This window comes from Cupressus sempervirens, chromosome 2 (genome assembly GCF_028749045.1).
Source record: "Cupressus sempervirens isolate cs-2001-9-10 chromosome 2, ASM2874904v1, whole genome shotgun sequence".
NCBI lineage: Eukaryota > Viridiplantae > Streptophyta > Pinopsida > Cupressales > Cupressaceae > Cupressus > Cupressus sempervirens.
The window spans coordinates 479390302-479415163 of NC_143119.1; the positions used below are offsets into that span (position 1 = coordinate 479390302).

At 35.6% G+C, this 24862-nt stretch overlaps 2 protein-coding genes and 1 long non-coding RNA gene across 4 annotated transcripts in view; all 3 read left to right on the plus strand.

Annotated features, from left to right (window-relative positions):
* Positions 1-24862, plus strand: part of LUT2 (Lycopene beta/epsilon cyclase protein) — a 227188-nt gene that overhangs the window by 181901 nt on the left and 20425 nt on the right. For both annotated transcript variants that reach the window (XM_089814295.1, XM_089814294.1), the window contains exons 7-10: positions 15138-15281; positions 15454-15561; positions 16284-16380; positions 16473-16604. In XM_089814295.1, the coding sequence (XP_089670421.1) occupies positions 15138-15281; positions 15454-15561; positions 16284-16380; positions 16473-16604 (481 nt within the window). The remainder of the gene's footprint in view (positions 1-15137; positions 15282-15453; positions 15562-16283; positions 16381-16472; positions 16605-24862) is intronic.
* Positions 20537-21625, plus strand: LOC149573116 (uncharacterized). The gene is made up of 2 exons (XR_016360037.1): positions 20537-20659; positions 21297-21625. It is a non-coding gene; the product is annotated as an uncharacterized LOC149573116 (long non-coding RNA).
* Positions 21692-24213, plus strand: LOC149573117 (uncharacterized). Its single transcript, XM_089812306.1, has 4 exons — positions 21692-21961; positions 22791-23229; positions 23378-23502; positions 23694-24213. The coding sequence occupies exons 1-4, from the start codon at positions 21692-21694 to the stop codon at positions 23892-23894; spliced, it is 1035 nt and encodes a 344-aa protein (XP_089668432.1). The 3' UTR covers positions 23895-24213.

A 24862-nucleotide genomic window follows, 5' to 3' on the forward strand; every position in this document is an offset into this window, starting at 1 on the left:
TTCCTTGAAGGAAATGAATTACATATCAATTTCAATAAACATCTGAACATGTCCAATACAATGCAAAACCCTTCCTTATAAGGACTCCAAGAAGCATCTAGAATATCAGGCCGACTTTATTTTCAATCTTTTTGGAGAACTTTATTTAATAAAGTGACATTTAATAATATTTGTTTTATTTAAGTCACTTCCATGTTTTAACCAAATATTTAAAATAAAGTCATCCTTTTAATATTATGTATATTTGGACAACTTAAGAATAATTAATTTAATTAATCTATTTCTCGATTTTTTGGGGACATTACATATAGGTCATTAGAAATTGCATATATTAATACAGACAACTGCTAAATACAATTATGCATGGTAATTTGTTTATATAAATATGCAAATATCCTATGAATCCAATCATTGACGACTAATTCTTCAATAAATCCTTCACCAAATCAACAAACGTGATTACTGGATGGTGTCACCTCTCATGGACAAGAAGTTTTTTCATCCGTGAATCTGAATATGGAAGCGTTGAGGGGGATTTCTGACATAGTGTTTTCTTCGATAAATTCACATATGGAAGCCAAGAGGGTTTTTGTTCACCACAGCTCCCACAACAAGTGTTTTCATCTTTAAAAGCTTCAATCTCCAAAATGGGAGGAGTCACTTGGACTATCTATTAGAATAGTTTTAGCCTCCAAGTATTTAAAACACTTCAAAATATTAGTTTGTGTTTTAAAAACACTACTTAAATATAATATTTAAGTTGCTTTTTTGGAAATAAGATGATTGGTCCCAACTTAAATATTAATATTTCCTAAGCTACCAATTCGGATGTGAATTCTAGAAGTGGATACGGGATGTGGGGATTTTTTTTGGATGCAGATGTGGGAGAAAATAAATACACACACACACACATATATAATTATATATAATATATGCAAAGAAATGCAAGAAATATACAAAAACAAATCATTTGATAGTGTGACTATGATACTTAACCCTTTATCAAAATTCAAAATATTTCAAAATTCATATGATATATCAATATGTGCTTGTCCAACATTAGAGTTTAGTCTTAGACAATAAGTTCAAATAGGTCATGTTCAAGATTCCAACAAAATAAAAATTTAGTTAATGATTGAAGATTCAATCAACTTGCAGCAAAGTCTGAATCATAGGGATTCGCAAGAAAATCCACATTCTTATCATCATCTCCAATTGCTGAAAGATCATTTGAACCAAATATGGTTCCACTTATGCTAGATGCACCACGTGCCACACTATCATCATCGCCATCTCCGACTGTAATAAGATTATGAAGTGTTGCATCCAAATCCGCACACTTAGGGGCTACATCCCAAAGCTTTGTTGCCCCTTCCTTGTAATGATCATTCTTACGTGACAAAAGATGCAAGTTGGTGTGGACAAAGACCAAGTCCTCAGCTTTCTTGGAGCCCAATCGGTTGCGATTCACTGAATGGATAAAGGAGTATGTACTCCAATTTCTTTTAGCAGCAGAAGAACTAGCAACCTAGATAGTTGTCACAAAACATACAAATGAAAAAGCAAATTAATTTTAAAGAATGTGTGAAACACTAAATTCTAGAATGCAAATGTAAATATAAAAGTTTTAAACAAAACAAAATAAAAAACTTTTGATAAGACCTTGATTGCAAGAGGTTGAAGATGCTTGAAAGGTTGACCATACATGTCCAGCCATGTGATAGCTCCCATTCTATTTTGGTCCTTTAGTGCAAATGGAGAATGCTTTAACCCCGAAGCAAACAGCCCAAATTCTACCCTCACTTTCTCATGCATTTCTTCTAGTGAGAAGAGTATTGTAAGACCTTTGTGGCACCCCTCAGCAACCTCCTCATCCCCAAATGGTGCAACTCTACCCGGCATACCAACTACCTCCTCACTATAGTACCTAGGAGATAAGGCATATGCAAGGAGGTGCAATGGGGTAGTCATCTTATTCTAGCGATGGTGAATAATTACTTGCACTTGTTTGCATAAGGCTTTGCTTTGTGTGGAGTTACTCTCATGTGCTTGTATAGAATGTTTTACCTTCTCAACCATGGTGTCCATGCCATCATATACATCCCCCAAGCAAGCTGTATTTGTATCAGCAAAATGGAGCATAGTCATGATGGGCTCAGTGACATCCAATACATATGCCATATGAGCCCACCAACTCTCATTAAAGATCAAATCCATGATCCTTTGTGCTCTTTTTGAATTTGAGGCATTCTATATGCCCCATTGATTACCGATGGCCATTTGGCCCAATGCATCTTTTACCTTGAGGAGTCATCTAATAACAATTGTATGAGATGCAAAACAGGTCTCAGCAACCTAGGAAAGTTAACAATATGTCAATTGACAATAAAATTATAATTTTTAATTTTTAACTAAATTACAAAATCCATGAAACTTAGTAATTTTAAAAAATCAATTTACCTTCAGCAACTCCAATTTGGAGTATGTTCTAAAAATGGATTGTGACATGTGGTGGTTTGTCACAAACTTTTGTATCTCCTCCCTCTCTTGGTATATTTTCTTCACCCAATCTATTTGAGTGCCAATCTTCTACATGATCAAGTCAAGGGAGTGAACAGTGCATGGGGTCCAAAAAATATGTTCATACCGGCTCTCAACTAAAGCACCCGCACCCCTGCAATTTTTGGCATTGTTTGTGACCACCTGTATCACATTCTCACCACCCACCATCTCGATGGCCTCGATGAGAATTCTAGAAATGAATTCAAAATCCTTCAGTTGTCCCTCACAATCAACAACCTACAAAAACATTGCCCCTTTTGGGGAAACTACAATCACATTAATCAGTGGTCGGTTTCTTGTATCCTTCCAACCATTTGACACAATGGTTAAACCCAAAGTTTCCCAAGAATTTTTGATTGGTTGAAGGTCTTTCTCTATATGTGTCTTCTCTTGTTGCAATAGAGTCGTACATACCTTTTCATACCCTGGGCTTGTGTAGTCAGCTAGTGATTCTTTGATTGCTGCCACCATTTCCTTCCAATATGGTGATCTCACCAAGTTGAAAGGAAGCCCATTTGCATAGCTTCATCATCGTGGTCGCTTGCCTCCATTTTAAATGCGGTGTGCAATGGCCCTCTTTTGTGGGTTGAAATTCCCACTTCTTCCTCATCCTCTCCTGGCACAAGTACTTGCAAGAATGGGTGTTGGGAGGATGCAATTGGTTCAGTGGGTGCATGCATCTTGCTCTTTGAGGATGGACCTTGATAGTGCTTTTTTTTGATCTATTGATCAATGCATCAACAACTTCTTGTTCTCTCACAAATGAAAGTATTTCTGCACTAGTCATCCCAGTAACATTTTTGCCTTTGCAATTTCCAAATCCTTTGCCAGCAAGGCCCATAAAATGAAGCTTCACTCAGGAATATGAGCTATTGAAAAGTTTTCCTTTGTTACTTTGACAATAATTGCACTTCCAATAGTATGAGCCACCTCCTGCAACCTGTGATATCTGTGTTGTATTTCTCCACAAAGGAGAACCTATATCAATTTTGAAATTATCAATCCCTTCCCCTCCTTGGTCCCCCACTGAACTTTGACTAGCACTACCACCGGTATCCATTCTTGCCTAGTTTTTTGCAACTTACTCTATAAGAAAATAAATAAATTTTAATTAGGTCCTAACAACTATGAACATCATGCATACAAGTGGAAAGAAGTGAGGAAAAACAACTAAAATAGATACCCAAACTTGCTTCTACATATCTTTCAAAAAAATAATGAAAATTATCTTCAAAAAATTCATCAATTTTTTTTTTTAAAAATCATCAAATACTCGAGAATGGGATTGATCACTTACCTTGAATGATTTAAACTCCTTTTAGAAAGCTATCTCTCGCTCTTCGAAAATGTTGAACTTGGCTTCACCATGGCAATGCAAACTAGAGACCAAATGAGAAGTGGTTGTAGGTGCAAACAAAGTTCCAAAATGAGTTGTGAATGCTTCAACATTCACCTTTAGGGTCGTTTTAGGGTTTCATAGCAAAAAAAAAGTTAAATCATGTGCATAATGGGCAAGTTATTTTTGAGTTTTTTATTATTATTTTTGAGCCTTTTGGCCGCTAGGCCCATAGATGCTCAGAGATGAAGCCACAAGCTCCTGGATTTGTTTGGAAGCTAGAGACTGGTGTTTAGCCTGTAGGTGAACAGGAAAAAAACATATAATAACTTAACAAAGTAAACTACTATTCATTCATCAAATACTTTCGTACATAATAGTAATGTTCCATGCAAAATGATGCCAAATACATAAGTGTAAGCCACATTTATAATATCCGACTTAGTGCCAATGAAACAACACAATCGTGCCCATACCGGAAACCGTTAAACTACCCAATTTGCCAGACAACAATTGGCTTCCAAACACATCCGGGAGCCTACGGCTGGCTTTCGGTCAGCTTCCACAAAGCTTCTAAACGCATTCGGAACCCGTCTGTTTCGGCTTTCGCACCCAAGGGCAGGAAGCATGAATCAATAACTTAGATTATTTCTCTTATTTTATCCCTTAACCTACAGGAATGAGAAATAGGCTATGGGTCCTCAATTAATTCTTGAAGTTCTGAAATGGGACATGACACTAAAATCCCTTTTTTGAAAATAACAACTTTTAGCACAAGTCATTTTTGAAAACTTATAATCTTATACTTGCGAATTTTTCTGAGTCCTCCAAACTTGGAACTTTTTTGGAGGTTGCGAGAGTTGCTGAAGACACCATCTTTGACTTGATTAAATTTCCATTCATTTTTACACACTTTGAAATTGAAAATTTTGACTCCAAGTCAGATGCCATGATGTGTTTTTGTCAATCTTGACCCTAACACGATTACTCTTTGTGATATGAGTAAAAGTTGTAACACAAAAATAAAACTTTCATTGCAAATCTAGTGACATACCTTATGCTTTTTTTCCCTAACGGGACTATTTACTTGAAACTTGACATGATTTTCTTCTAGCTTTACCATTTTAGAATGGTGTCATCATCTGTACTTTGTTCATTGTCATGGATTTTTTATGCCATCATACCACCTTGATTGGAATATTGGCTGGTTTACCATTCTCTTTGTGCACCGCTTAAGAGGCAACTTTCCTTAAACTGAATGGTAGGGAGCCTCTTGCCCAAATTAAATTTGAACCTCATAAACCTGTTTTCCATGAAGAGTTTTTTTTGCAATGGCCAACTTGCCCTCACTTAGGCACAATTTTTGAATGACTTGACCATGCTGAAAGTAATCCTGACAGAGATTGGTGGATTTTTCTGCCATCTTTGCCAATGTGCCACTACTTGAGCACAATCTTGAGCTAGCTTGGCCACATTGAAGGTGTGCTTGTCTTTGACAATTTACTATCTTTTTTTGTTTTCCTTTATCAACATTACCATCCAAATAGCAAGCTAAAGAGTTCTTTCCTCCAATTGGTTCAAGCTATCAATCCTACATCTTCATAGTTCTTTACTTTATTGAAATAGTATTTTCTTGCAAAATTGTCAGTTCCAAGGACAAGACAACTTTGGGAGATTCGACTTGGAATGAGAATAATTGACGTCTGCATGATGTAACACTGAGGATTTACTGACAAATATTTTACCAAAAAGAGGTTGTCGTCAATAATTGTTATATAGCCGACAGGCCCCTTCAGGAAGGTTATTGTTATGTAGCCGACGGACCCCTTCGGGAAGTATGTGGACACCATCCAAGATCATTGTAATTATCATTGGAAGCATTATGTAATCTCTTGGGCATGTATGCGAATAAAAGGAGTATTGTTGTTACATGTTCTAGTTCTATTGTTTGTATGCATTAATTCATTTACCCCATACGGTAAAAGTCATCTCCGGACGACAGAGGCTTAGAAATGCAGTTTTAGGGATACCGACATGCCTCTACTTTGAACTCAAAGTTTACTTAGTGTTTGAGTCATAGAAGGGTAAGGACAGAAACAGACACCAAAACATCACTTTTGCTTTTCAATTTTAGCTTTTCCTTCTTCCTCCTAGAAATTTGTAGAAGATAACTAAGGATGGTAGTGTTAAAACTAGAACCCAGAACATAATGAAGATAACCAGCAATAAGAGAGATATAAAACTGAAACAAAGACACTAGAAATATCCTGGGAAAACCCTTTGAGAATGAAGGGAAAAACCCAGCCACACAACAAAAGATCATTTTATTGATAATAAAAGTTCAAGTGTACAATATTCTTTGATTGAAGCGAATATATAACAATAGGAGAGACTCTTCACATTATAACTAAAGGTCTCTTGAGATTCTCATAACTCCTATAATTAATTATAACTCTTTGAATATTCATGCCTCAATGCATGTGAATGACACATGTCATTTATATTTAATATTACAAATTAAATTTAAGTGTCCTTTTCAGTTGAAGATGACAATAATGATAATAATGTCCAGATTTTGAGAGATAAAGATCTCTATCGCAGCTACAAAATTAAACACTCCCTCTTAGCAAGAGAGAGATCTTTAGCTGAACTGTCATACACGACTACAAACAAAATGTCAATGATAAAATCATATCATATAGATCCTATAAAATTCACCGAATCACTCAACATGAAAACCTATAACAATTACTCATTTAATGATCATGGAATCAATCAACATGATAGATTTGTAAGACTCACAACTAAGCCTTTAATCACGGACTCTCTTAACGTGAGTTGTCACGGAATCTCTCAACATGACATCCAACTCCCATCATGGAATCTCTCAACATGATGACATCATGGACTTTCTCAACATGATGTTCACTATTGCATAGTGAAAGAGTTATCACTGCTGATCTTACAATCTCATTTATTCACACAAGAATAGAAATAGGCATTAAAACAAGACTTAGTTCCATTGAAGTCTCAAATATTACAAATACCACAAGCATCACAACCATATATGAGAATGAAAGGGATTCTATAAGTACTCCCTCTTAATTATGAAGCCTCCCTCTGAAGCTAATATCTCCCTCTAAAGCTCAACATCTCCCTCTGGAGCTATAATCCGTATCTTAAATCTACTATCAATGCTAAAAATAATCTCTTTTTTAAGCAATATACCCATAAATACTCATCTCTTTGTGGTTTAATGGTCTAATCTCAATAAACGCACAGACACAGAGATTCATAATAATGCCTTTACAACTAATGTAAATCTCATAGCATCAATATAATTATAAGAATATAATATTAACATCATAATAATACTTATCTCTTCAGTTACATGCAATACTTATCTCTACAACCTCATGCAATAGTATATCACAACAAAGTCTCACTTTGTAGCTGAAGAATGCAATCAAATTGTCAGCTTGACACAATCTCGCTTGAGACAATCACAAATGTGCATCGACGGTGGCCATGTATAAGGTCAAGCCTACCTAAATCATCCAACAAACTGCAGATCCTCCTCCAAAAACTAGAGTATGAGAGATTGAATTCCGCCCAAATCCCACTACTGGTGAAAAACTCTTAGTGCTAAACACTAATTTGTCAATAGAAATTCTTGTTTCTATTACAAAAAAGAACAATTTCTCAAGCTTTTCATCTAGCCGCAAATGATTTCATGCTACATGCTCATATTGACAATAGTTCAGGTTAAGATATCTGAATTTAAATAATCAATAACTCCAGAAATTTTGTATGAATGATAACTAAAAAAAATCTCTTAACCTATGTAAGGCTCAACACTACCAATGTGAAAGAAAACCTATTATGTTACATACCACATATATTCCTTGTCATTATTCAAGAAATACGAATAAACATTTTGGTCTTTGATTTGTGTATGAAGCCGTTATGCTTCAGGAAGCTAAAAGGTTGTCTTTTTGTGTATTTGAAGGTAAGCCCAGCGATAGTCTTTGATAGCACAATACCAAACGATAAATCTTACTAGAAAGGCACAAGGTAATCAAAATTGGTGATAACACCAATACTAAGTAGAGATGATGCGATAAGAGTCCACATCTGCAGTAGTTGAGATGAAACTTCTGATGCTAGAACATGACACACTCAACATTGAAGAGACCAAAATTGATATGCGACGACCACATCATAACACTTGAAGCCGATGAATGAATCAACAATACCTGCAAATCAAATTACAAAATAGACATTAATGACAGATCACGATCATCCAAGAGATAATACCCGATGCAAATGAGATCTTACGGGCTTAGAAAAATAAACATAAATCTGCTCGAAGGTACTCAGCAGAACCATTATAATAAAAGTAGGAACATAAATGATTTAATTAAAATACCAAACTCTTGCATAACATATGATGCCTCGGATTTTGAGAGATGAGAATGAATTATCCTTTGTTTGTGACTGTCGTGTTGCAAATTCTGATGACAACAATAAGGTGAATGGGATGATACAACAAACACGAATAAAGTAGCTACACCTAACTCATATCCTGTGATGGGGTGAAACGCCATGCCATAGAATTACTCAACAATCACACCCCTTGCCCTTCACATGAGATCGAATTGACAAAAAATAAATCACCATTCAAAAAGAACACATAACCCACAAGAATGAGAACAAAAAAAACAATCATACGCTTGGACAATGAATGAACATGTGCAGAAACAAAGAAAACATGAAATGGTAAACAAAGAACGATGAGACACAAGTAATGATCCTTGGTGAAATGCATCATGCATAGGCAACCTCATGCAAAAAATAATAATATAAAAAATACTCTTCAATGAGAGTTCATACAGATAAAGAAGCAAATAAAAGACCTTATAACATACGATATAAAACATAATAACAAAAAAACCATTACAACAATGCAGGCTCAAATTCAGGTGCACTTACTTCCGTTCTAGCTCTGATACCATGTTAAAACTAGAGCCCAAAAAATAATGAAGATAACTAGCAATAAGAGAGATATAAAACTGAAACAAAGACGCCAGAAATATCCTGGGAAAATCCTTCGAGAATGAAGGGAAAAACCCAACCACACAACAAAAGTGTTACATCCCAAAATTTTGACCTAATTTTAAACTTGTTCATAACCGTTGGGTTAATGGATTATCCTTTCATGATCATGTGAAATAGGTAGTTATTTATATACGTTGTATTAACTGTTAATGAAGATGGTCATTAACAATTAACTATTATTAGATGATTAGTAATTGCTTGATTTAAAATATCGATTATTATGTTTTTATGAATTATTATAGAATTATTATTATGGCAAAAAGTATTTTTATGGGTGATTGTAGGAGAAGATGAAGAGGGGCGAAACATTGCTAAACGGGATCATCGGAATGGGATGTTCACTTAGTTCGGTCATTAGGATTGGCAGGTATGACCTTAAACTTCTTTGGAAAGGACGCAACAACTTGATCACAGGATACATTTTTGGGACCCACATGAGTTATTAAGAAAATAATCTAAGAACATATAAAATAATCTAATTTAAAATACAAACATACCTCAAAGGATCTTTAATTGGTCTTCATCATATTATTATAATAAATATTTACATACGTACATATAAATATAAAAATGAAATGGCACCAATAAATTATAATAACATAATTAATGATGTCACCCCATTGATATACTTACATAAACATATATAACTATATATTATAATAACAATTGAAATTATAATCCTTCCAACTTTATCTTCCAACCTTTTAATCTTTTCTCTCCTCTTCTTTGTTTTTAATCGAATTAACACTTGGAAATTTGAATTGACGTATAATCTTTTTAAACCGGTGGAAGCCAAGAAGTCACGGCTTGGTTCTTTATTTGAAAGCCGTGAGAGGGGTCGAGATCATTCATTCCACACTCGGCTACGATTCTTACTACCCCTGCCACCTTTAGGATCCGATTACACACCATTCCATGAGTCAAGAGTCCCCTCTATTTACCAGATTTAAACATCCATTGCAAGCGGTAGCTTTGCCATTTATATTAGCCATCAAGGAATAAGCCATATGCATTTGATACGTCTGCTGTAACTGCATTGGATTATGCTCTGCAAGTAACATCTCAACATAACTGGAGAGGACCAATCTGAGTTCAGGTTCATCAGAACAATATCAAATACTTATCAAGTCACGAATTATCCTTCCAAGTTTTAAATGAAATTCTATAGCAGCCGGCTAGGAACAGTAACTTCTTTGTTACATCTATATTCATGTTATGTAACTTGCTGAAATAAACCCTGAGATTTATAAAGAACTTTCTTCTTATTTACATCATATCCAGTTGAATAGTATCCATAAAGAAGAGTTTCTAATTACAATAAGAACCTGCATGATTGTTGTTGATCTCAAGAATAAGTCTTGTTTTGTCACAACTCATGATGAAAGATATCAAGGGTAGAATGCTCATAATCTTTTAATACACCTGGGATTCACTGGCAATGTAGCCATGAAATGGTGAAGAGGTGAAAAGGGGGCAGAGTGCTCAAAATCTTTTAATACACTTGGGAATCACCGGCTGTTTAGCCATGTATGGTGAAGAGGTGGAATAAATTTACAAGAAAACAAAAGAGAAATCAGACATGGATAACTTAAAAGAAATATACTTAATAGCTCATGCTCATCCCTATAATGAATCTTGTTGACAAGTGGAGTGGTGGTGATCAGGTCGATGAACCCATCAGAAATCCTTGGCCAAGGTAGTTTATAGGCATGTGTGCCATCTAATGATCACTTGATGTCAGTAGCACCAGTTTGTAAGCATGTCCGTTTCATAACTAAGCAGACATTCAAAACACCAGGATGCTTAGGTGGCTGGATTGAAGAACATCCCAAGCCCGATCCAGAGGTAGGGAGGGCCATTCTAATTTGATAGAATGTGTGGGGATAAGTATGGTCCAAGGTTGGGAGGTTAAGCCTATGTCAATGCTTCTCCTCTCACCAAAGCCAAGGATTGCACAACCAGCTACATATCCTTCAATGATACTTGTATGTTCCATTCCTTCTTTTCTTGTTAAGTATTTACTTTACTTGTATACAGTTATGGTAGTTAGTCGTTAATCTAGCTGATCATGAATACAGTTATGAATAGTTAATCATTAATCTAGTTATTACAGTTGATCATGAATACAATTATGCTGGTTAATCATTAATCTATTTATTTCAGCTAAACATGAATACAGTTGTGAATAGTTAATTGTTGATCTAGTTATTTCAATTGAATGTGATTTCACTTATTTTTTGTTAATTGTTAAAAGCAGTTAATGTCACAAATAAGAAATCGAAAAGAAAAGAATGATACAATGGTATCTGAAGCCTTAATTGATTCAGTGGTATCTGGAGCCCTAAATGATACAGTGGTATCTGAAGACCTAATTGATTTAGTGGTATTTGGAGCGCTAAATGATACAGTGGTGTCTAAAACCCTAATTGATACAGAGGTATCTGAAGCCCTAATTGATACAGTGGTATCTGATGCCCTAAATGATCTAATGGTAATTGATGTCCTAATTGATACAGTGGTATGTGATGCCCTAACTGACATAGTGGTGTTTATTGGTAATTGTCATTTGATTCTAATATAGCGGTATTGGATGGTAGTTGTTATTTGATATTGTTATAGTTGTATCTGTGGACTAACCTAGGTGGTTGCAAAAGCATCCCTACAATGATTTCTTGATTCAAATTCCATGGTAAGTGGATTTTAATTTCTATGGTAAATTCATTGATGGTGTTTTAAGTTCTTAGTTAAAAAAATTTGTTTAACTGATTTTAATTTTTAACCATCAATCTCTTTTATATGAACGAAACTAATTTAACTGTCTTCCTATGAAAATGAAGTAATAACTATATTTCTTTGGATATGTTAGTTGATAATTTAAAGACCCCGGGAAAATTGGATGTTACAAAAAGATCATTTTATTGATAATAAAAGTTCAAGCGTACAATATTCTTTGCTTGAAGCGAATATATAACAATAGGAGAGACTCTTCACATTATAACAGGAGGTCTCTTGAGATTCTCATAACTCCTCTAATTAATTATAACTCTTCGAATATTCATGCCTCAATGCATGTGAATGACACGTCATTTATATTTAATATTACAAATTAAACTTGAGTGTCCTTTTCAGCTGAAGATGACAATAACAGTAGTAATGTCTAGATTTTAAGAAATAAAGATCTCTATCGCAGCTACAAACTTTAACAGGTAGGAGGGATGTTGGTAGATGACAACTAAGAGAATAACAATTTTCTATAGAAAAATGATAAATCTTATTGGGGTAAATGTTTCCTTTTTAAATTGCTAAATAATATATATCTTTATGTTTAGGCTATTGAAGTTATATGGATCCAAGCTTGTGCTAGGAACCTTCTTGCAGTTGAATTCAATTCCACCTTTATCAATACTATGTAAGCAAGAGATACATATGACTAGGTGATAGAAGTTAATTTAATCAATGCATGATAAGGTTCCATATGTCATGTCCCCTTTCTAGCGTCACAATTCCTACAGTAGATTTGCCTATCATCGACTTTCGTAGGCAAATGATTTTGGAGAGAGAGTCACCTCGTTGCCAGATGATTGCATTTTGCTCTCGGAAAGCATAATTAATCCTACATCCAGTAAATGGGGCCTACATGTTCTAATCTTTAATTGAGATTGCACTTTTAATTTTATAAAGTTATTTGATAATAAAGTGCATTATAATAAGATATTATAAAAGACGTTTTTGGAAGCTTCCAGTAACTTCTCAAAAAATGAATAAATAGAGGACAGGGGGCACCCATTTGAACAAGCGGTTTTGTGGATTCGACTTCTATTTCAGTTGGAGCAATTTGTAGTCATTTGGTCTGCAAATTCTCAATTTATCTTTGGGAACGAAAACTCCCATTGATAAGCAATTTTGAGGGTGTGGAATATCACCTGAATTATTGCAAATTGGAGGTGACGTTACAGTCATTTCATCAGGGCAGAAATCTAGGGCCTAAGGCCAGTTTTAAGGATTCAGTTCAGTAGAAACTGTTAGCAGTAAAAAACTGTATGAAGGAGGAGAACCGAGGCTTATAAAGAATTTCCTCATACCAAAGTCAAGGCAATGGAGGTACTTTTAAACATTTCCTAATATCATCGCCGATTTTCCATGAGGGTTGTGGCACCTCTCCTTGAAATCAAGCCGTAGGCGGATTCGATTCAAATCAGTAGGCACCGTTTGAAGGTTAGGATTTATATATTGAAAAATCGCACAAGATTAGCGGGATTGGCAGGCGGGTCAAGAAAATATTTAAGTCACAATCCAAACCACCAGCGTCCATCACCTGTTTGGGAGTTTGGGAGATTATAAGGAAATCGCAAGGATAATTTCGCAGGTGACAATCTAACTTCTTTAAGAGATTAAATGCGAATTCTTTAAGACCAGGCGGGGAGCAATCTATAGCTCGATTTGCATCAAATATTGGGTGATTTACTTGGTAGCTGGGAACGACTTCAGATTCCATTCCGATTCAGCCAGGCCAGTTTGCCATAATAACTGGAGTAATGTTATAGCAATTTGAGACAGCATCAGCACATTTTTTAGATTGTGAAGAGCAGACAGGAACCACCCGAATCCATCAGTAAACTCCATCAGCAGGCTTGCAGTCAGACAGTGAGAAATGCATTCATGTTTATGATGATCCATGGAAGACTCTCAGGTTCTGGATGTTGCTTTCATTGTATGAAAACTGAGTACGGGCACTGTTATTCATTTACCTTCAATTGTTACAAATAGTGTAAGACTTTGCTATTACCATTGAAGTTTGTCACAGATCTGTTCTGTTGGGTTTTTTTTTCGATTATCAGTACATTTGTTATAGCCATTCTATAAGGTGAATCTGTTTGAGATTTAACAGTTACATATTGAGTATTTAACGAATTTGCCATAGCTCAGTATTGGGGTTTTAGTGGCCTTTATAGTAAGGGTCATCTCAACATATGCTCATCCTGGTCCATTTTTAACTATTTTCTTTTTCTACAGCTATTTCCATTTCATTGGTGTTACCTAGAAACGCATTCCCTCCTAAATGCATCCATTTGGGAAACTAAAACAGTTTTGGGGACAATGGGACAGCTGGAAATGTTTCCAAGCCGTCCCCAATGAAGCAAAATTTTGGAAACCATTCTGGGAATTTGGAAACAGTCAACAGTTGTTTTGGAAACAGTTGACCATCCCCCAGACAGCTGGGGACAGCCAAGCCGTCCGTCTGTCCTAGATCCCTCAGACAAATGGGACAGCCAAGCCGTCCATCTGTCCCAGGGATGGATGGCTGACTGTAGCTTTATTTCATGACGTTTTAAATTATATATTTGCAATTTTTTTCGAAACTTTTAGAGATAAAATAACAGTAGCATCAACCCAGGAGCAGATTTTCTTAACTTTCCATACTGAACTTATTGCAGATTACAAACTGCTGACACATATGATGAGTGGCATATGTATGTTTGCATTGATAGTTTCAGATTGTGATGTTTAAGCTTGTATGGTAAGTAGAAACACTTTAGTTACATTTCAGAAAATGAAATAGCACTTCATCATCCAAAAATGTGCAAAGATTTAATATGAGCAGGACGAAAACTTGTATTTGCTGAACTGTATATTAACATACAGAGATATGGTCAACAGGCTTGACCTTAATCCCTTCAGCTTCCTTAATGAGTCATTAGTTGCAATTTTCTCCAGTCCAAAGGCCATCTTGAGCATCCTGTTAGTTTGTTATAGCTTCAAACCATATGGCCAAGTTTGAAATTTCAGATTTCCACACAAACACATATATATAGCTGATCCCTGGTCTGGGGAAAATACTGTCCTGGAAACCTGTTTCCCCATTCCCCAATCTGAGAAACTCTGAGTAACATAGCATTTCATCATTGCTAAGTAATATCACTTGTTATATTGTTCATTAAGTAACAGCATAGTCTACACTTCTCAGATATAATCTTTTTAAAGGATCTGTTATGGATAACTTTTCTAGAAAATTGGTGTAGGTTAGTATAAAAAAGCTCTTCATTTCATAGATGGGCTTAGAGGTTTTAGATAATTAAAGCTTTTCTATTCATTGAAACTGTTACATGCTTGAATGTTGCAGGTTGAAAGCTTTCCTTATGACCCTGAACTAATGGTTTTCATGGATTATCGAGATTACATGAACCAAAAGAACACCCAATGTGATTCCAATTTACCAACATTTTTGTATGCCATGCCATTATCACAGACACGAGTATTTTTTGAGGTATGTAATGATATAAACTGGAAACCTGTATGTCTAAGAATTGTTAAACCTCTGCTAACTCTGTTGGTAATGTGTTATGGTTTATGTTATTTGTATTTCTACTAGCATCAATGTTTATCATTTTTTAGCTTGGGGCTTTATATATGTTGAATAAACAGTTTTCAATCTTCAGGAGACTTGCTTGGCTTCAAGACCTGCCATGCAGTTTGAACCATTGAAGAAGAGATTGCAAGAACGCCTAAAAAGTATGGGAATACGTGTTTTACATTTATATGAAGAGGTAAATTAAATTAAGTTGAGACTAAGCATGTTCAAATCGCTCAGAAGACATCATGTTGTGCTGTTAGTCTCTGTTGTAGTTTTTCAAGTGATTTAGTTGGAACATGTTGGCCATTCACTTCAAACCAGATATGTGTATGGTTTATAACGTAATTCATTGTCAATGATTTTTTTAATCCGTTATAGAAAAAATATAAAACATTAAATGTTTTTTTGTGTCTATGACTATGAACAAACTGCATTTCTTTTACCAAACTTCAATTCTACATTCCCAGTTAATTCATCTGCCAAACCCTCAGCACATGGGTATGTTCAAAGTAAGATATATTCTATAAAATGAAGTCATATGCCTCTGGAAAATTCAACTATATCTGGTTACCGTTAGATACAGTCATCTGAGTAAATTTAGGTCAATGCTGTTGCATTTAAGAACCTTTCATCACACTGTAAGTGTAAGTTGGCTTAGGTGTCAAGTCAATGTAGTAATTTGGATGTTATGAAATCCTAGCTAACGTTTCATTGATTAAAGCTAACGAAATATTTATTTGTAACGAAATACTTTAGTTTTAACTTTAAATACATGGACCAGTCTTGAAAGATCTGAGTTTTTACTTGTAGTTGTATTGTATTTCCCCGATAATGAAGTAATTTGAATGGAAAAATCCATATAATTAAGTGGAACCTAAGTTAAACTGGTGTCTTATATTTAACTTCAATCAGCAGGAATGGTCTTATATTCCTGTTGGTGGTTCATTGCCAAATACAAGACAGAAGCACTTGGGCTTTGGTGCTGCAGCAAGCATGGTTCACCCTGCCACTGGTAAATTGAAAAGATTTCTTCCCACTTTTACACTATGAGATCATTTATCAGATGCAAATACAATCAGCTGATATCTTATTTAACTGTTGTAGGCTACTCTGTTGTACGCTCTTTATCAGAAGCTCCCTCTTATGCAGCAGCTATTGCAAGTGCTTTGAAGAAAAGTGTTGGCAGTGAAGCTACAATGTTTTACGAAAAATGTACAACAGATGCAGCACTCAGAGGTGAATTTTTACAACTCATTTTCCATGTAGATGTTTGCCTCTTCGTCTATTTAAGCACTCGCCCCTACACTTCTAAAATTTGATATAGTGCTTATCTTTGTAAAAGAGCTGTTCATGTAATAAATATTCTATTACAAATGCAAGATTTATGATATTGTTATAAAAATGAATAAAATCCTGTACAATTAAGGGAAAAAAAGAGTATGATGTTTGTAATAATAATACCAGTCAGGTAATGAGCTAGAAATAAGTGTGCAAGTGTAAGGACCACCACAAATAATAAATAATAATAAATCAATAATTTAGCAAAATACATACAAGAAAGTTTACATATGTGCCACGTGTCAACTATACAAGGTCTGAGTCATGAATTTACACTCAAAATAAGATAAAGTACATAATTGATAATAAGGCAAAACATAAGTAACATGTACCTCGCAAGATAGATTACAATGAACATAAATATCAAAGATGACATCCAGTCTGAAAGGGATATGTGGTGACCTGCATCTTTGAAAGACAAAAAGGGGCGAGAACATTGTTGAGTGCTTTGTGAAAACCAAATACCATCTAGGGTATCCATTTAATAAAAAACCATTGTTTATGAAACCAAATAGCATCTAAGGCATCAATTCAAATGAAACCACAATTTATGAAAACCAATTATCATCTAGGGCATCAATTTAAACAAAACGCTGAAAGTTTCGGTAGTCAGGAGGGATGTAACAGCAAATTGTTCCATTTGGGTTATACTTTATTTTTTATTAGAGCATGGTATAGCATGGTGCCTGGATTTAGTTGATAGTTTCTAAAATTGCAGTTAAATAAACAAAGAAAACAAATTGATAATCGATGTCAAATGTTAAAGATAAATCAAAGCATTGCATCTGTTCATAAGGGAGCAATGATCAGTGGTCAAATATGCAACTGCGATGGAAAATAAATACAAACCATCAGATTGCTCTTTGTCAACAGTATCAAGATCATCAATTGGCTCATTGGAACCACAGGCAATACCAGCATTACTCCTGCTTGCACCACTATGTGTGCCCTATGTAGCAGCTTCATTTCCTCATTGCCAATAGGGACTAAGGCAAGTTGTGCAATGGAAACATTGAAGTCGGGATGACCTGGTGCTACATATTAATGCCTCAATGCCTCCTTTCTCTTGATTTGATTGTTTGAAATATGGTACAGATTGGAAGGCAGATACATCAACTTCTCTTGCCTTTTCTTGCTGCTAAACAGTTTCTTTTAACTGAGTGAAAAAATGAATATGTTTTCCATTACCACTCATTATTGAGAGTTGAGACAAAGTCGATATGTAATTACAAAATTCTTATTATTTTTTGGAAAAAAAATATAAATTATAGAAGTAATGGCTGCCAACAAAAAGACAAACTCAATTGAAGTTGTTAAGAAGTTGTGCTACATCATTGCAAAAAGCACAACTTAAGTTGCTTTAAACATAAATAATAGTTGACATTTTAACTATAATGTAATTAATATGTTTTATCTGTAGTTCAGGAAGCGTTCTATATTTTACTCTTCATATCACTGACATAAATTTATGATCTAATATACAAATGTAAGATTACAATTGATTGAATCAAACTATTAATTGCTTAGCGACGGGATAATCAAATGAAAGTTAAGATTGTAAATGATTGTAAACTGGTAATAAAATGAAATGATTGAACTAATATACAAATGTTGGACAAAAATTTACATTTTATACAAAATGAATATAAATCACCCCAAAAAACCATACTAAAGATTGTACATTGCAAGTATAAATTGTCTAGTTTTAATTTGGCTTTTATTTTAGAGGAAGCTTCACTGTTTAATTCAAAGAACAGTTCTAATGTACATCAGTTCCATCTTTTGTTAAATGCAAAGGTGCAAATTAAACACTAACATTATTCAGCTTGCAAGTTTTTCATATTCCTAACAAGTTTTAGAAGTATAATCTTAGTATCATATATACAGTGTTTTCATACTTTGTTTACTTAGTCTTTCTAATTAATTTTATGAGATTTCCACAATCCATTCAATTATCTCTTAGTGCTTCTAGATTTGATTGTGTAAAAGCACTAAGAGACAAGTCTTTCTAACTTTTACTTATTTATCTGTCAATATTCTTAGAGACTTTACCTTAATGTGTACTTTGTGCCAGATGTATTGATTAATTTTGTTTACTGCCTACAGTAAACTGGGTTAATGCATACTATAGTAACAATAAGACATGTAATGCTTCAAGAACCAGATATACATTTCACCAATGCTTCAAGTACATACGCCAATACGCAAGATAGATAGAAATGACCAATACTGAATGAATCCTATCTCCCAATGGAGAGTGTACGTAAAGAACCTGAATGGGTGTGACCCAACCGTTGCATCATAACAGCGCCCTTTAGTTACTAACAAACACTCTTAACACATGTTATACTAATCCCAACGGCATAACATACTTTTGCCAACAACATCATCCCCCCAAAATGGAGACCATATTACTATATACAATACATCAAAACATAAGCTGGGAGGAAGCCGGGTGCATCCTTGGAGTTGTTGATGCTGCAGCCTGCAACTCGTGCATCTGCTTGGTCCTCTTCTTCAAATCCTCTTCAGCTTGCATCTGGATCTCCAACACTCTCTTCATCATCTCTGCAATGTTCCCAAGTTCTGTCTCCTTCGCTTTAGACTCCTGTAGAAGACTCCTCTCATTTCACTGTCTCTGTAGTGCCTCTCCCATTTGATTTCTGTAAGTCATCCTAATGGATGCAACCTTGTTGGTCTTTCATTGTGAAGAGATTGTAATTGGGACCATGAGTGGTCTACACCCTTGTGATGATTTTATTTATGTTACTATATTAGTTGCTTTGATTATGCTTATGGCTGATTTATGAGATTATGATGTGTTAGATGGTTTCATTGAGGTTTGTGCCAGTGGTTACCAGGATCGATGTGGTATCATGATGTTGTTTCGTGATCACCCTGAGATGTGTGCAGAGATTGCACTATGTATTATTATCCTGCTACAGTGGACTAGGTTCCTGTAGCAGTGGTTAGTAATGTTTATGACTGTGTTCGCTTATGTGTTTTAAGTGCCTTTTTCATGTTATTTAAACAACCATTATTAAATGTTTACATAATTTGAAATGGATTTCCCATGTTGGATTCATTGGTTATGTGCTGTGGATATTTACCTTGTTATATTTTGATCCGAGAGATACTTGTTGCTCATGCTGTTATTTCTGCATTTGAGATGACCTAAGGGTCGGATGTTATACTTTGATTTCAGTATCATAGATGCTAAACTACTATGATGTGCAGTTGATCATATTTGCATGTTGATGCCATTTTGAGATGACAGTATGTGTTATGATGATATCTGGTTATCCAGTATTTGGACATATCTCTTATTTGGTTATATGTGGATTTAATGCTATGGTGATTTACTTCATTCTTGCTTTCATTATGCTATATTCGAATGTGAGTGATGTAAATAGATTATTTCCAATGTAACCCGGGTGCACGCACCCGAGTCAAAAGCTTGGCGCACCGGGTGCGTGTACACACCCGGTGCAGGTGCATCACGCACCCAAGCACCCTCGCCCGTGGCTTTTTCGCCGCCGCACCGGTCGAGCACCAGGTGCTTGGGTGCTTCTCGGGTGCGTGGGTGCACCACGAGTGCTCGCGAGGTGCTTCCTAGGTGCGCGCGGGGTGCGTCAAGAAGAGGCCCAATTTTTAAAAAAAAAACAATATGTTTTGCTTTTTTTTTTGTTTTTGTTTTTTAAGTATGCTAACCCTAATTGGGTGTGGGTCCCATGTAGTCTATTTGAAGGCTTAATAAGACCAATAGATCTCTTATTCATTTCATCATTTCATTTCACCATTTTGGAGCAGCAAGGAGCTAAGTGAGAAAGAGTGTTTGGAGGAGCTTGTGAGAGATTAGTGGGTGGTTTTGCAAGGGATTGCAAAATCAAGAGGAGCAAGAGGAGCAAGAAAGTTTGATTTGGCAAGTGTCTCCTCAAGTTCGAGCCTTTAAGGTAGGGTTTTTTTTATTTTACTTAGTTTTTTTGGTTTTAAAAATCAGTTTATAATTTTAAAATTTAGTATTTAGTATTTAGTATTTAGTGTTTAGTTTTACTAAGTTACTTTCAAGTTTCAAGTTTCATTCTTGAATCTTGTTGATAGTTGAATCTTCTTAGTTCTATGATTTTTTATTTTATTATCTATATTAATTTTTAGTTTTTTTCATTGTTCTTAAAATAAAAATATGGCAATATGGCATATGCTGCAACGTATTTAGTAAAATACGTTGCAGCATATGCCATATTGCCATATTTTTATTTTAAGAACAATGAAAAAAACTAAAAATTAATATAGATAATAAAATAAAAAATCATAGAACTAAGAAGATTCAACTATCAACAAGATTCAAGAATCAAGAATGAAACTTGAAACTTGAGAGTAACTTAGTAAAACGTTTCAGCATATGCCATATTGCCATATTTTTATTTAATATTTTCTTTCAGTATTTAGTTTCATTTTTTAATACTTTAAATTTTTAAATAGTAAATGTTAAAATTAAATAGTAAAGTTTTAAATTTTAAATTATTTTTACTTGGGCTGAAATGTATCATGATCATTTTTATAATTTTACTTTCATTTTGTGAAATGCAGTTTTATAAATGGCTTCTAGATCCAACCAAAGTGCAGAAGACATGGAAATTAATGAGCCAAGTGCATCTGATTATGAGCCTGAACTTGAGCCTGAAGGAAGTGATCATGGGGCTGATGTAGGTGGTCAATCTGAGCCCGAGGAAGAGCCTCCTTATGTTGCACCAGGGGTGCCTTCTACTGATTGCCCTTCAGAGATTTTGAGGAAGTATGCTAGGGGTCCTTATGACCCAAAGTCCCCTCTTAAATAGTTTGCTACAAAAATTACACGCCCTACACCTTCAGGGGGTGGCACACGCAAATGGAAGTGCAATATATGTGGAGCAGAATGGTTTGGCAGCATTACAAGAGTTAATTCACACCACCTTTTTTGGAGTGGCTATGGTGTGAACCCATGCATGTTCTTATCAAATCCTGAGAATGTCAGATATAGAATTGAAGTAAATAAACTATGGGGCATTCCTGATGATAGTGTTGTTCCAGTGCCTAGATCTTTGTCTGCTAGGCAACAAGTACAGCATATACAGCAGTTACAGGGGCAGCGAGATACATCTACTCGTATCTTGCATCAAAGAGCAAGGACTATGTCACCTACACCATCATTCTCCTCACCTACACACAATTCAGCAGGGGACAACAATAGGGGAAACGAAAAGCAACTGCAAGTGGTACTGATAGTAACCCCATTGCTCATTTATTTAACATGCATGCAAGGGACCGGTTAGATGACGTTGTTTGGTGATTTCTTCTTTGCCAATGGCATCTCTACACATGTGGCTCGATCTCTCTATTTTGTGAGGATGATGAACATGGCAGTGAATGAGGGAGAGCCATCATATGTGCCACCAGGTGACCACAAGCTGAGGACTACAGTGTTGGATAGAGCCTATGACAAGGTTGGGATCTTGATGGAGCAAATGAAAGCATGTTGGATGGACTCAAGTTGCAGCATTATCATGGATGGGTGGACGAACATTAGTCATCGTCCACTCATCAACATTATGGTTACATGCACAGAGGGCCCATATTTTTTGAAGGCAGTTGATTGTTCAAGGCATCGTAAAGATGCTGATTTTCAGTTTCATGTGCTTAGGGAAGCCATTGAGGAGGTTGGACCACAAAATGTGGTCCAAGTTGTGACAGATGCAGCACGTGTGCAAAGCTGCAGGGAGGCTTGTTGAGGTAGCTTATAGGCATATTTGGTGTACTCCATGTTGTGTGCATGCCATGAACAATGCACTCAAAGACATGGGGAAAATAGAGTGGATTAGAAAGGTGGTTAATGATGGGAGAGAGGTGCAGATGTTTATCTGCAATCACCATACATCACATGCACTTTTCAGGAGCTTCGCAAAGAAGCAATTCCTAAAACCAGTTGAGACTAGGTATGCATCATATTATATTCTCTTGGAGAGAATGATTGAGTTGCAAGAGCCATTGCAACTCATGGTTATGACACAAGAATGGAATCGATGGCCTGAGTCCAGAACAGAGTAGGGGAAGAGGGTAAAGGAGACAGTGAAGAGTGATCAGTTTTGGAGTGATGCAAAATACATAGTCTCCATCATTACTCCAGTGTTTCAGGTGATCAAATATGGAGATGCAGATTCACCTAGCCTTGGAGAGGTTTATGAGTGCATTGATTCCATGCTTGGGCAGATGAGGGCTGTTGTGCGTGAGAGAGACCCCACTCTAGCATTCTATACGGAGCACATTGAGCCTATCATTCACCGCAGGTGGGAGAAGTTGAACACTCCTTTGCACATGTCTGCCTATGCATTGAACTCAAAGTGGTACATACCTAGGCCTGGTAGAGTCACACCACTTCAGGATGATGAGGTGAAGAATGGGTTCTTTCGATGCATTGCCAAAATGTATGATACTGAGACTGCTAGTGAGATTCGCACCGAGTGGTCCGAATTTGCTAGTCTTTCAGGTAATCCTTAAATCTTGATTCAGTGCTTTAAACTCTTTATAATTATAAGTTCTTTTAATAATTAATTGTTACTTATAAGTTATAACTTTATTTAAGTTATTTATAATTTTAATATTATGTTGTAAACTTTAAAACTTGTAACTTGTAGGATACTCGGATATTGCAAAGGTGGATCTCAAAACCATAGCACAAAAGAATCCCATTTTGTGGTGGAAATGCCATGGGTCACAAAAGTTAAAGATCACCTCACTAGCCATTCGACTGTTTTCTCAGGTTTGTAATACTAATAACTAATTCCAGCCCTTTACAATCTTAACTTGAAGAGTTTTACCTTGCTGATTTTAATTTATGATTCATTGATTCAATAATTATTAATCATCGATTTACCATTTATCATTTGTTACAAATTGTATGAACATTTGTTTGTAACTTGTAAATTGTAACTTTCAACTTTGTTATCTCAGGTGTCTAGCACCTCAGCTGCAGAGAGGAATTGGTCCACCTATAGCTTCATTCACTCTGTTAAGAGGAATAGACTTACCTCTAAGAGAGCGGAGAAGCTAGTTGCGATACATGGTCACTTGCGGCTCAAAGATCGCAAGACACACGAGTACAAGGAGAGCCCTGCAGCACGATGGGATGTGGAGCCAGAGGATCCAGCTTAGATTGATGAGGATGCCGATGCAGAAGCCAATGTAGGGCTAGTTGGTGTTTCTTTAGAGGATCAGGATCTTACCCAAGAGGAGTCTAGTAGTTCCAATGATGAGGACTTTGGCATAGGGGATAATTAGAGAGCACTTGAGAATCATGCATTCTCATTATTGGCATTTTGTCATTTTATTGATTATACTCACTTTGATATGGCTATGATACATTATTATTATTTCACTGTTTCATGCTATTCAGCTCATTGTCATCATGAGCATCTTTATGATATATGATATTCATAAAATCATATTTGAACAATGAATTTTGAATCTTGCATCTTGAACTAAGTTAATTTGTCAAATGGTCATTAGTAATAGTAGTGGTTATGAAATTTCAAGTTTCAAGTTTGAACTTATGGTTTGTGAATCACATTTTAATTTTCTCTAGTCATTGTAGTCAACTATATTTGATATGTTAATGTTACATTGTTATATAATATATTGAAGTATCATTTCATAATTAGCATTTGCAATCATATATATTAATAATATTATATATATATACTATGCAACCCCCTCCCTCCACTCCCTCTCCTCCCCCCCTCCCTTGAACCCCCCCTCCGCTCCCTTGCCGTCCCCAAATTGAGGCTATTTTTTTCCCGCACCCGAAACTCGTCCTGACGTCCTGCCGCACCCCCGTGCTGGGGTAACACTGATTATTTCAGTATAATTGAATAAATGGTTAAATTAGGTGATTTAATGCATTTATTTCTTTGGCTAAGTTATTATATGCAGTTGCACTTGGTTACTTTTGTTGTTGTTAAGTAACTTATCTTAAGAAAAAAATTATTTAGTGCATGTTTTATCCTTGTGTTCCAAGGATCTCCGGGCGGGGCATTACAGTCTCAAGCTGGGCTATGAATGTTGTCCCTTCTGATTGTTTCTCCTTCGTGATTGACTCAAGTTGAGCGATGAGCTCTACCCAT